The 14,493-nt window shown below is 38.9% G+C and overlaps 1 protein-coding gene across 3 annotated transcripts in view; it reads right to left on the minus strand.

Annotated features, from left to right (window-relative positions):
* The window catches only part of CCDC59 (coiled-coil domain containing 59), a 42,481-nt gene that overhangs the window by 22,435 nt on the left and 5,553 nt on the right, over positions 1 to 14,493 (minus strand). For 2 of the 3 annotated variants that reach the window (XM_005884158.2, XM_014531684.1), the window contains 2 exons: positions 13,775 to 13,874; positions 10,768 to 11,247 (listed from right to left, as the gene is read on the minus strand). In XM_005884158.2, coding sequence (XP_005884220.1) covers positions 11,086 to 11,247; positions 13,775 to 13,874 — 262 coding nt within the window. In that variant the 3' untranslated portion in view covers positions 10,768 to 11,085. Of the gene's footprint in view, positions 1 to 10,767; positions 11,248 to 13,774; positions 13,875 to 14,493 lie in introns of those variants that run through there. The other variant, XM_014531685.1, reaches the window with a different exon arrangement.

Raw genomic sequence — 14,493 nt, forward strand, 5'->3', positions numbered from 1 at the left:
GAGGGAGATGGGGGTCCCCTGCCCAGGCCTGATGCCTGGGCCAGAGGCATCAGGCCTGGGTGGGAGGCGGAGCCAGTGATCAGGTGAAGATGGGGGTCCTCTGCCCAGGCCTGACTCCTCTGGTGGAGGCATCAGGCGTGGGCGGGGGGGCCGATCCTGCAGTTGGAGGGTGATGGGGGTCAACGCCTCTGGCTGAGGTGTCAGGCCTGGGCGAGGGGCCGATCTGGCGATCGGAGGGAGATGGGGGTCCCCTGCCCAGGCCTGATGCCTGGGCCAGAGGCGTCAGGCCTGGGGGGTTGGGGGGGCAAGCCGGCAATTGGTGTGAACTACAGAGGAAACACCTTTTCTGACCGCTCATTGGTTAAGCTCCCTGTATGCCACTGGTAATATTCTTAGTAACTTGGGTAATAAGAATCCAAAAAGGTGATCTAGGGTTTTTCACCACACTCCTGGTGAAAAAAATGAAGGTCTGCTGCTGGAGGGCTAAGAAATGTCATATCCTACCCTAGCCGGTTTGGCTCAGTGGATAATGCCTTGGCCTGCCCACCGTAGGATCTGGGTTCAATTCTGACCAAGGGCATGTACCTAGGTTGCAGCCTCCTCCCTGGCCAGGGCCCAGGTCAGGGCTCATGCAGGAGGCAACCAATCAAAATGTTCCTCTCACTTTGATGTTTCTCTCTGTCTTTCCCTTTCTCTTCCACATTCTCTAAAAATCAATGGAAACATATCCTCAAGTGAGGATAAAAAAATAATAAAGAAATTATTATTATATGAAAGACACATCTTGAAAATGCCTAAAAAAAGTTGTCATTTTTTCATGGTGAAGGGACTGGAGTCCGTGTTGATGAAAAAACCTTGCTGGCTGCGGTGACTGGCAGTGGCTGCAGCAGCAGGGTGATGGGGCTGGTGCCTTCCCCTGATCAGCCGGGTCACCTCCCACAAAGGGAGGCCAGACTGCGGCTTAGGCCCTATCCCCAAGGGGAGCAGAGAGCAGGCCTAAGCCATCACTAGGACATCCCCTGAGGGCCCCCTGTATGTAAGAGGGGCAGGCTTGGCTGAGGGACACCGCCCCCCAAGTGCACGAATTTCATGCACCGGGCCCCTAGTACAATATAACTGTAGTATTATAAAAAGGGAAATTTGGACATGGCGACACTCACCCAGGTTGACCACCATATAAAGATAAGAGGTATGCTACCACAAGCCAAGAACTACCAGACCTAGAAGGTCGACATGGAACAGATCTTTTCCCTGTGCCTTCAGAGGAAGCATTGCCCTTCCTTGCTTATAGACTTCCAGCCTCTACCCCTGTGATAGCCAATTCTGTCTTTCAGAAGGTTGATCAGATTGCTGGTTCAACCATAGCCAGTTTACATTGAGACAATTATCCATCTGAAGGTTTGGTGGGGAGAGATGTCAACTTAGAAGCATCACCTATAACTGGGATGGTAAGAGCTGCTCATTTAGCATGTAGCATGCAAGGCATGGCTGTTGGCTTTTGGTCTGCCTATGTGCTCCTACCTTAATAACCATGGTTCCCTTGCGAGTTTGAAATAGCTTTCACTAAGTCCCTGGTGTCTTTCCCACTATTAGTCAAAATATCTGAAGTTACAAATTCTTTAGCTTCCATAACACTTTAAGTCATGAACAATTCTGAAAGCATATCTACCATCTTTTTATCTCTTGTCTTTTTGCCACAGTACAGGTTTCATTCCATCAGTACTATTAATTCTGCTACCTGGTGAAGCATCGTAACCCACATCTTGTATAAAAACTGCTGTTTGAAATTCTCTGCTATAGAAATTCTGTTAGATAGTCCCTTGTTCTGTAAACTCTGTCATTTTTAGACAGTTTCTTATTCTGTAGAATAACTGTTTTAGTTTGAATAATAGAAAAAGATAAAACTTAACTGTCTGATCTTGCAAGCTATCTATCTAATGTAATGGACTAATACTGATAATAATTCCCATATTCTTATGCCAAATGTTCATACTTTATGTATCAAAGATTACAAACTGTAACAATAGCTCACAGAGAGCCCTTTGTAAAATGTGCAGAAAAAGAAGCTCAAAAGGTATAAATACAGAAAACTTCCTGTGTGACTTCACTCAGAGATTTGGAAAAAATACCTCCCTCTGGGCCACACACAATAAACGACTCCTAATTAATTGGCTCATTAAGGCGTCTTGTATCTCACTCGCGGATTTATGATTCAACACTGGGAAGAACAAATATTGTATAATGGGTCTGCTTTAATGGCTAAATTTTCAGTATTACAACAAAAGAGAATGCCTTTGTAATTTTCAAAATAAAATCCATCTATAAACCATAGTAAATCAAAATTAACTAAAAGGATGCCTATCAGACCTGGGCACACTTTCCTGAGTTACTGCTATAGTCACATGTTTCCAATTCATCCGGAAGAGGGAATCAAGTTGCAAGTGTAAGGTTTGACCTATGTTAAATAATGATATGTAAAAGAGATAATAAAAGGATTTCATAAATGCAAATGTTGCTGATAGAGAAATCTTGAGCATTGCCTAAAGTACACAAGGATTGCACAGTAGGTACAAATCATAGCGAGAAGCAAACACAGTATTGACAGAAGCTTCAACCAGTTTGGCAACCACTGCCACATCTTGCAAACATATAAAATATTCCTGTTACCAAACCGGGAGTTATGCAAACAGAGGCAATCAACAGGTTCCAATGAGTTAATACTCCTAATGTATCATTTGTCTTTCCTGAACAAAAGAGAGAAGGGTTGACAAAGTGGGAGATTGTTGAAGAGAAGCATTCAAAGAGGAGAAAGCTTCTTTCATGTTGCATCCCATGGAAGAGGCTCCCTAAATACCCTACTTTTAAAAAATATATATACTGCCCTGGTCAGCGTGGTTCTATGGTTAGAGTGTTGGCTCATGCACCGAAGGTTTGATTCACAGCCCTGTGAGAGAGGCAACCAATCTCTCTCTCTCTCTCTCTCTCTCTCTCTCTCTCTCTCCCTCTCACTTCTCTTCTTTCCACTCTCTCTCTCAAAAAAAAAATCAATGGAAAAAATATTCTTGGGGTGACAATTAACATATACATTTTTTCCTATACATACATACCTATGATAAAGTTTCATTTATAAACGTATGGTTGCTTTAATAAACTCATGAGAATATTTAGCTTTTTAAAAATTAGGTATTTATTGCTTACAATAACCAGTCAATCCTAAAAATATTTTCATTGTCTTTTAGTTTAGGGCCTTGGCAAAATGAAATCAGCTCTGCTCTGGTGAGGTCAGCAAACCTCCGTGTGCTGACAGATTGTGACACAAGTTATTTGTAGTTTCTTAACAAAATAATAGCTTTTCTCTAGATGGCTTGTAACCCTTTCAGCTCATCTTGAAAAAAGATACAATAGCCTCTCCCCACCATCCTCCCATGCCCCGGCTTTATCTGGGTGGATATGTGCCAAGACCACCGCAGCGGATGCCTGAAAAGGTAGATAGTACTGAATCCTATATATGTTTTTTCTATACATACATACCAATTGCAAAGTTTTATTTATAAATTAGGCACAGTGAGACATTAATAATAATAACAAAATAGAACAGTAGTTCAGGGGTCCCAGGTTGCGAGAGGGCGCAGGCCAGGCCGAGGGACCCCACTGGTGCAGGAATTCATGCACCGAGCCTCTAGTATTTTAATAAAAGTGAAATGTAGTCTCTCTCTCTCAAAATATATTATTGTACCATAGTCACCCTTCTTTATGTGATGTGAAATGATCAAATGCCAAACCTATTCCTGAATCTCTGCAGCCACACCTACTTGCAATAAATAGCTTGGTGTCACTATTGAGGAGATCCCTTGCTGAAGTCTTCGCATAGGCTCAATGCTTATGGGGGGGTGGGGGGACATATTGCAGTGAATTGAAAATCTTTTTCTGTTCATGTCTTCCACCCACAAATTTAATGCCTTTTCCATCTTAACTAAGCACTTCTCATGCACCGTGGCCATAACTTTTGCAGTTTAAGGTGCAACAGCAAAACTAGCACAAACTTCTTTTTCCTTCTTCACAAATTCACGGGTAGGGGACTCACTCTTACTGTGGATTTTAGCAACATCAGCATACTGTTTTTTCCCCTTTACTTACTAAGCTGAAAACTTTTACCTCCCACTTAAAGGATATACTTCACAGCTTCTGGACATATGGTAATAGCCATCATCACTACTCTTGCACTTTAGGGCCATTATTAAGTAAAGTAAAGGTTACTTGAACACCAGCACTGCCATATTGGGACAGTCAATTTGATAAAGTAGGTGGCTACTATGTGACAAATGGGCTGGAGGATACTCAGTGTGGAGACACTGGACAAATGGGATGATCAGGCCCTCACGGGGGGACTGAGCAGGACTCACCAGATTTCATCATGCTACTCAGAAGAGCGTGCACTTTAAAATGTATTATTTCTGGAATTTTCCATTTAATGTTATTTTGGACTGTGGTTGGCCACAGGTAACTAAAGCTGTGGAAAACAAAACTGCAGATAAGGGGGGACTACTGTACATGAAGTCTCCCTGTGAACTACTTATGCAATATAATATCGTTGTGGGCACAGCAACAAATCATCTACATATTGTATGAGGATGTACTCCAAGGAAAAATCAAGTCCTTTTGTTCAGATTGACTTGTTGAGGTTGAAATATGAGGGGGATTCTGTAAAACCCTGAAGTATAACTATCCATATATGCTGTTAGTTCCACAAAATAGCAAATATTAACTACCTTTATCTATATGTCTACTAAGAAATACTGCATATGAATTGCTCACTGTGAAATTTACTTTTTTTTTAGGGGATAAAGGACAGGGCAAATCTGTGTTCAAAACTACCAGGAATCTAGGGATCACAATTCTATTGCTCAGCTTGAGATCTGGAACGAATAGGGGTACCCTTTCTGATAAGCTTCTTATGTGGAAGTATCACAAGGAATATAGAGTTTATTCTAATAAAGACTCAATAATGGTTTTATTCCTGAGATTTCTTCAGGTTTGAGTACATATTGGGATAACTTCGGTGGGGGGTGGGGGATGAGGTAATAAGGATTCATTTGAACCTTAGTAGATCAGTTCCAAATATTCTACTCAGGTCAGTAGAATCTGCAGCCCAGTGAATAGAAGGAATCTGATCTCACATTGCATCAGGAGAGGACAGTACTTTCAAAAGAACTGCTATAATTTTGGTTGCTCTGATGTGGTGCCTTCTAGAAAATATTAAATTTCACAATGCTGTTACAGAGCAAGTCTCAACTAACTTAGCTGGAACAAAGATACACAATTGAAATTGATAAAAGTTACAAGACCAGTGAGACAATATGTCTTTTGGACATATATTCCTCACGTATTTTATTAGTACGCTAGGGAACAGGTGGAGATAAAGTGGTGAGATTTCAGGTGAAAAATGTAGCATCTGCACACACTAGAAATTGGAAAGCCTGCCCCACAAATAGATATAAAGTAGCATCTGCATCCATTAGAAATTGGAAGACATGCCCTATAAATAGATATAATTTGATTTCATAGGTTCCTTTCTCAGTTTCAGCAGCTAGCCATTTTTTCAGTACCCAATCTCTTTACAGATGTCACATTTCCTAAACCGTTAAATATATACCTACCATATGATGGAACAATTCCATTCCTAAATATTTACCCAAGAGAATTAAGACCTATATACAGATGTTTATAGTAGCTTTATTTGTAAGAGCCCCCAACTGGAAACAACCCCAATCAATAGGTGAATAAACAACTGCTGGTATATCCACATAATGGAATACTCAGCAACAAACAGGAACAAACTATTCGTAAATGCAACAACATGGATGGATCTCAAAATAATTATGCTGACTGAAAGAAGCCAGGCCAAAAAATAAAAAATGAGTACATGGTATATTATTCCAATTTTATAAAATTTTTGAAAACATAAACTATCTATAGTAACAGAAAGCAGATCGGTGGGTTCCTGGGACCAGTTTGAGAGCCACTAAGAGGTTTAATTACTAAGGGCCTAGAGGAAACTTTTGGAGATGATGGTAATGAATTTGTGATTATAGAGGTGGTTTCATCATTGTGTACATGTACCCAAACTCACCAAAATTATACTCTTTAAACATGGTCAATCTATTATACCTCAAGAAATCCATCTGTAAAAACCTGGGTCACTAGGCCCATGAGATGTGCATGTCTGATGCAGGACTCTCTATCGGTTCCATGGGTGATTCAATCAGGTGTTCTCCACAGGAATTGTCCAAATACAGAAAGATACCAAAATATTGATGCTCCATATTTTAGTATAAATACTTCCCCTTATCAAACTCCTAGGGAGAAAATTAACTCTATATATCAAATACCTTTCAAGTTAGTATTCAAAGGCCAAAAAAACAAAACCCAGAATCAAATTCTCTTGCCCTCATAAGGTAAAAGTCCAATGCAATTAAAGTCCTTCCCAGTTTATTTTGTTCATTCACAACCAGAAATGTTCTTAATGGCCTAGATGGATTTTTATAGGAGCTACAGCCTGTGTGTCTTTCTTGGGAATAGATGTGAATCATTCAGCTCCTTAAAAGTTAAATTAACTCCACATTAAGTCTATGGTGTGTCTCAATTTTTAAAAGGTCCAGAGAATTAATAGAACACCCAAATTCACCATAACACTTGCCTAACCTCCACAAAATTTAACAAGCAGTAATCCTGAACAAAATTATGTTCCCAGAAAATTGCCAAAGGCAATACATAGCAGAAACCCTATCGTAGAAACTCATGAATCTGTAGGAAGGAAAGCTGTCAAGGGCTTTCTCCTCCGAATGCCAAACAGTATATGCCAGAATCCATGACCTGCACACTAAAACTTAGCTGTCAAGGGCTTTCTCCTCCTCCGAATGCCAATCAGTATATGCCAGAATCCATGACCTGCACACTAAAACTAAACTGGAAAAAATTTCTTATCAAGAAGTTAAATTTGCCCTACCCGGTTTGGCTCAGTGGATAGAGGATTGGCCTGCAGACTGAAGGGTCCCAGGTTCGATTCCGGTCAAGGGCACATGCCCGGGTTGCGGGCTCGATCCCCAGTAGGGGCATGCAGGAGGCAGCCGAACAATGATTCTCTCTCATCATTGATGTTTCTCTCTCTCTCTGTGAAATCAATAAAAATACGTTAAAAAAAGAAGTTAAATTTATCACCATGCATTTAGCCTGGCAAACTATCTTCTCAGTGTCGTTTGAGACACTAATGCTATCTTGCAAAGGATAGATATGCAGTGATGCAGTACCAATCACATTCTCTCTAGTATATTCAAAATCTCTTTATAGTCAAAATTTTCTGTTTTACATTGCATTTTAATGACTGGCATGAACAATTTAAACCTGAACTTCTCTAGAAGTCTGTTTGGCATACAAGTCTTCTGCCTTGAAATTTAAAGCAGCAAATATTGATAGTCATTAATGTTTAGCATATCTACAGTATATCTTCTTCTGACATTAAATCCTTTCCTCAAATGAGTTGCTTTCCCATGTCTCTGCAGCCTCTAATGAATTAAAATGTGGGTCAAGGTCAAGCCTGCACCCTGGAAGCTGCCTATCCATGCCAATGCCTGTTAATGCCAGTAAAGCCAGGGTAGCTCACCAAGTGTCATCTTAGCTGGCACTGTCTGCAGCCATCCAGGAAGCCAGCATGTGTGAGCCACAGTGACACGTTCTGAGTTTGCTGAAGCTTGTGTCTCTACACTCCCACGCCCCAACCCTGCTTCTTTGTTGAGGTCTGTGCACTTCTCTGTTTAAGGCCCAGTATTTCACCGTCTCCAGAAATAACCAATTTCCTGTGGACAAAGCTACCTTACATTTCGTGTTAAAATCCCATGTGCCCTAAGGCTGAAAGCCTCTTGCCAAAACCACAGCAACTAAAAGCCTACTGCAGTAATAAAAATAAAATTAATGGCCCAGTATACGCCTCTACAAACTGCCAAGATCAAAACTCCCTGAATACACATTAAAGTCTGAAACAAGCTCTTGGCCACCCAATGTTTCTCCACTTGTATATTGTGTTCCCTCAAATGTCATTCCTGCTTTACTTCTTGCTGTACTCGAGTATACAGCACAAATTGGGAGGTTTAAATGTTTCCTTCTTCAAAACACGAGGTCTCTGCCCTGCTCTGCCTCCATCTCCATACCCTCCTACCCATCAATACAGCCTGTTCTTTACAATTTTTTGTAGAAAAATAGTAATCAAGAGTACATGCACTGTACAGACAGGCCAGGTCCTCCTCCCAAACTCAAGTCACTACCTCCCTGGGCAGAAAAGTAAGGAGAGTAGACACCATGTTAGGCTGAGGGTGCCCCACCATAAGAAAGGAAACAGAAATGGGAAGTTGAGTGTGATTCCCCAATCAGTAATAATATACATGTAACCTAACTACTCTTTAGACTTTTAAATTCACTGTAAGTTTTGTTCCCTTTGTAAGTTCCTTCATGCTGTCACCTCTAACTCTCTTCTCATTCTGGAAGGCTTTTCTCACATGCCATCTCATCCATGAAACTTTCCCTGATGTCTTCAATGAGATGAAACCTCTCTTCTGAGGCCTGGGTCCAATGCTTTGCAAAGTATGGTCTAAAGACCAACCACAACAGAATGTGTTAATAGCTGTTAAAATACGCGTTACTGAGCACATCAGTGCTATCCAAATCTTGGGGTAGGGCCCTCGAATGGGCATTGTGAGCTCTCTAGGTGATTCTCTGGTGCACTCAAGTCTGTGTCTTCGTTTTGCACCTGATCATTTCTGATTACTTTTTGTCCTATAACCTTAGTTGTCATTTGCTCTATACATCGGTTCCCAACCTGTGGGTCGCGACCCCTTTTGGGGGTCGAACGACCCTTTCACAGGGGTCGCCTAAATACATCCTGCATATCAGATATTTACATTACGATTCATAACAGTAGCAAAATTACAGTTATGAAGTAACAACGAAAATAATTTTATGGTTGGGGGTCACCACAACATGAGGAACTGTATTAAAGGGTCGTGGCATTAGAAAGGTTGAGAACCACTGCAGATCCTTGGAGGAAGGAATCTTTTTTTTTTTTAGAGTAACTCCTTAACCTGGACCTTGCATATATAACAACTGCTCAACAAAAAAATTGTTAAAATGAACTTAATTTTTACTCTCAAAAGGACTAGATCTCTTATGCTTTGTCCTACCCTGATAAAGTGTCTAGAAGTAAAACACAAGCAAATCATTATAAAGGAATTAAAATATTTTACTCTGCTTCACAATGTACTGTCTTCACCAATGTAGCCAAATGTAGGTTTTCTGAGTTATTTTAAATGCAATATTATGCACTGAAAATTTCTAAGCATTGTTTCACTGCAATAAAGACTGCCTTTCTTTAGTAAGTTGCTTCCTCAGCATCTATTACACTTTTAAATGTAGTGATCAGTAGAATGCAAGGACTCCTCAAACCTTATTGCAATTTCAGGCTGTCTCTCTTATTATTTTACTAGGGGCCCGGTGCACGAAATTCTGTGCACTCAGGGGGGAAGGGAGGGGCCCTCAGCCCGGCCTGGGCCCTCTCGCAGTCCGGGACTCCTCGGGGGATGCCCATCCCCTGGGGATCGGACGTAAGCCAGCAGTCAGACATCCCTCTTGCAGTCCGGGGCTCTCGCAGTCCAGGATCCCTTGCTCCTTACCGCCCGCCTGCAGCAGAGGTGAGAAAGGCTCCCACCACCACTGCTGTGCTTGCCAGCCGTGAGCCCGGAAGGCAGATCCTGCATTGAGCATCTGCCCCCTGGTGGTCAGTGCACGTCATAGTGATCGGTCATTCCACTGTTCCGTTGATTTGCATATTAGGGTTTTATTATCTATAATAATAAAAGCATAACATGCTTATTAGACCAGACAGTCGAACAACCTTCCAGACATCCTTCTAGATGAAGCCCTGCAGTGGGGGCTGAGGCAGAGGTGGTTAGGGGTGATCAGGCAGGCAGGCAAGCAGTTGGGGGCATCAGGCTGGCAGGCAGAGTGGTTAGAGGCAATCAGGCAGGTAGGCAGAGGGCCATCTTTGTTGGCGGTTAACCGCCATCTTAGTTGGCCGTTAATTTGCATATCGACCTGATTAGCCAATGAAAAGGGTAGCGGTTGTATGCTAATTACCATGTTTCTCTTTTATTAGATTAGATAGGCTTTATTATGCAATGTTTTACAAATATCATTTACAATGATGACAGTGAAGGCTTTCTCATTTTGCAGAGATTGCAAGGAGGCAGGCGGAGCAGTATTTCAGCAGTGTGTCTCGGTTCACAAGTATACACAGAGATAACACAGTCATGTTCCAGTGACAATGTCTTACACAATAACATGATCTGGAAAGCTTAATTACTGGTGTGACACTGCCGAGTTCCCAAGATCTTACACTAATAAGCTATGTACTCCCACTTTGGGAATATTTATAAATATCAGGCTTTCTGCATTTTTACACCAAACTCTGCTTTATGAAGACCCCATAGTTGAATGGTGGGGACAGAAGATATCGTGCAGCGTGTTCTCAGGTTTCTAGAAAGCCCACTCCCCTATAACATGTGCTTAGTTTAAAAGTAAGTAAGTAAGTAAGTAAGTAAGTAAATAAATAAAAACATTCAAGGAGAATCACTGCCTCCATTATTAAAATGAATTTTAAAACCGTAACAGTTGTTTACTAAATTGAAAATTTTCATTGAAATGCTCCATTGAAAGCTCTGCTCCATTTTAAAAACATTTTTATTTCATCTGAATTTATGTGGTACAAAAGTACTGTCACCCAAATAGCAGGTTCTTTCAGTCATTCAAGCCACCCTTTCTTCAGGGGCAAATAAATAGGAAGCAAATGATATTATGCAGAGTATATGTAGAAAAGTTTCCTTTATATAAATGAACAAAAGTTTTTGGACATTTTGTATCGCTTAGCAATCCTGTTTATATTGACAAACCTAGTGAATCGTTAGGAGGTGCATAACATATACAAAAGAACTCAAGAGGCAGCAGATATTTTAAGCCTTGATTTAATATAAAGTGTCTGATTTAATTGTTTTCTTGTATTTTTTTTAGAAGATACTCCATCTGTAAATTTAAGTTTGGTTGGCCCTTTTTAGTCTTTTTGCTCAATATTTTAAACATTTCCATTTTCTTCTTTTTGTAGAGTCTTTGAGCTTCTTCTCTCTCTTGCTTTCTCCTCTCAAATTCCTGAAATTAACATATGTAATTTTCATTAGTAAAAAACAGTAAATATAGTTCCGAAATTTTGTTGAAACAGGTATCACCATGCTAAAACTTTAGGTCTGTCTCTTTTATTTTCAAAATATTAAGTGTCTCTTTTATTTTCAAATGTTAAATGTTAAGGCAAAGAGTATGCACTATAATACATGCTATTACATAAAGTTATTAAACAATTTTAATTATCAGTATGCAAATAAAGTCGGAGCACAGAAGGCATATTTATGAAATGATTTCATCATTTAACTAGACCCATTGAAGAATTAAAAGTGACTTTAGTCATGTAACACTAAAACCTTCATTTCCAGAATATCTCATATTCTTTTTAATTTGCCACCTGACAGATTTAATTCCAGGAAAATTTTTGGCTACATACCATATATGTGTAAAACACTGTGCTAGGCATTATGATTTTTAACCATTTAAGAATGATCATGCTCATTTCATCTGCTAAGAGAAAGACTCAAGTTCATTTAAGTCTAAGGAAAATAATTCCGTTATATAGTGTATAGACCCAAAAGTACTACTTGAAATGTACTATAACATTTACTAAATCAAATATGAAAGTTAAACAAAAGTTCTTCAATAATGCAATATATCAGTGATGGCAAACCTATGACACGCGTGTCAGAGGTGACATGCGAATTCATTTTTTTGGTTGATTTTTCTTTGTTAAATGGCATTTAAATATATAAAATAAATATCAAAAATATAAATCTTTGTTTTACTATGGTTGCAAATATCAAAAAATTTCTATATGTGACACGGCACCAGAGTTAAGTTAGGGTTTTTCAAAATGCTGACACGCCGAACTCAAAAGGTTCGCCATCACTGCAATATATGGATTGTTTTTCAATTTCCCCTGTAACACATATAGCCCCCAAATGACACAGCCTTATATTTGTATGGTCACTTATATTTAACCAAGTACTTTCACATACATCATAGTACATTTCATTCTTTAAAAATGTTATCTAGGTTTTTTATCTTCATCTTACAGACAAGGAGCTGATGCTCAGTGATATGGAAAGTGATTTGCCCCAAATCCCAAATAACTGATATAGTCAAGTCACATATCCAGATCTTGTGAATTCAAAGTCTGAGCAATTCTCCATTATGCTACGCCATTGTCACTTAAACTTGTTCTTATATGGTATGGTACCTCATTTATTTTAAAAAGCACATAAAGATCTAGAACGTAATTGTGGGAATTTAGGTATGTGGAGTTTCACTAAACAAAGTAAAAAGAAAGTAGTCTTACTATCAATTATAGGTTCTTATTTAATTAATCTTCTTAATTTTGATTAAGTAATGATGCTGGGTATTAACATTCGAAATCGAAGAGACTGTCAATTTTCATAATTATAAAGTCCTAGCATTTATCTATGTAAAGAAAATTTTAGGACATTAAATGTTTTACAGTACAATGGTCCTTATTGGTATACTATTTCCAAAGGTGGCAGATATCAGATGCTTGGTTAGGAAAAAGCAGAAAGTAACAAGCTATGAAACAAAGGTCCACTATTTCCATGGCGAAATATTTCTGCTTCATCCTAGTCTGCCGCCAGTTTACAAATAATCATACAATTTTAGATGTGAAACTTCCAGAAATTCCCAAATTCTAAAGCTAAAACACAGAAAAAATTCTAAATCAGTGCAATCACTGATATGCTATCCCTTTTAAAGTGCTAAATTAATAAAACTTTAATAGAAAAACTCCGAGTTAATCACAGATTAAACAAAATGAAGATTTTATTAAAGTTGTAGATAATTTTGTTTTCCTCATTAGAAAGTCTATTCTAATTTGGGGTTTCTGAATGATTACAGAGAGTGGTACCATTTTGCTAAGTTAATGTAATAGACTTTTTATTTTATTTTTGCGAAAGGGTGGGAGGGAAGGTGGGAGGGAGGGACATTGATATGTTGTTCCACTTATTTATGCATTCAGTGGTTGTTTGTTGTATGTGCTGACTGGGGATCGAACCTGAAACCTTTGTGTATCGGGAAGATGCTCCAACCAACTGAACTATCTGGCCAGGGCTCTAGTAGGCTTTTTAATTAGCAAGACTAACTCTTTATAGTAAAGAAATATTGCATTCACCTCCCCTCTGGCTTTTACTTGCTTCAATGTAAAATTATGCAAGTAATCTATATTTTCCTTAGGTCAGTGGTTCTCAAATGTTATTATACATAAGAATCTCTTGAAGTACTTGTTAAAAGTGCCAGTTCCTAGACCAAACTCTTAGTAAACATTATCCCAGAAGTTCATATCATTAACCTGTAAGCAGTATCTTTAAAATTATATTTCTGACCACCTCTCTAGGATAATATAAATAATCAAGGAATCTGAATATGTTAAAATTCTCCAATTCTGATCATACCATTCATTTATTCAACAAATGTTTACAGAGGGCATACTATGTACCCCACACTAAGAAACACAGATTATGTATACATTTAGCATAAATAGGAATCTGAATATTTTTAAAGATCTTACTTGTTTCTTAGCGGCACGCTTAGCTTGTACCCGTTCATATTCTTCTTGTGCTTTTTGATTTGATGTTTTCTTTTTATTTTTCTTTGGAATAGTAATGAAGCTTTATAAGGTAAAGAAAAATAAGTTGTAAAGATTAAAAACAATATAACTGAAATTATGACAAGTATGTCTAATACAGTACTTGTATATTAAAATCTCACTAATGCAAATTAATAGAAGGGGAAGAGATAAGAAAGAGGACATTAATCTTATTAATAAAATATACAAATAACATTATTAAAAATATAGTTATAACTTTCAAGATAGATTACAAGGGGTAACAGGAGAATCTTGGAGAAATATTTCAATCAGGGAAAATACAGAAAGACTTGAAAGATCCTAGAATGTAAAAAAACAAACAACCCCCCCCCCACACACACACACACATTAAAAAACAAAACAGGAAACCAACATATGAATGGCAGGAATGACAGACTGAAGAAGGCATTAAATTGAAGGACATAATGGAAGTTGTAGGTGGATATGAACTTGAATCCCAAAGTTCTTTGACCACTTCATTTCCATTCCACTTCACCTACTTGTTCATAAATGACCCCAACTCCACTTAGAACTATTCTATCTTTTGTTTTGTTCCTCACTTGAGGATATTTTTTCCACTGTTTTTCAGAGATGGAGGGAGGGAAGGAGGGGAGGAAGAAGGGAGAGAGGGAGGGAAGAGA

The sequence above is a fragment of the Myotis brandtii genome, unplaced genomic scaffold (assembly GCF_000412655.1).
Source record: "Myotis brandtii unplaced genomic scaffold, ASM41265v1 scaffold82, whole genome shotgun sequence".
Lineage (NCBI taxonomy): Eukaryota > Metazoa > Chordata > Mammalia > Chiroptera > Vespertilionidae > Myotis > Myotis brandtii.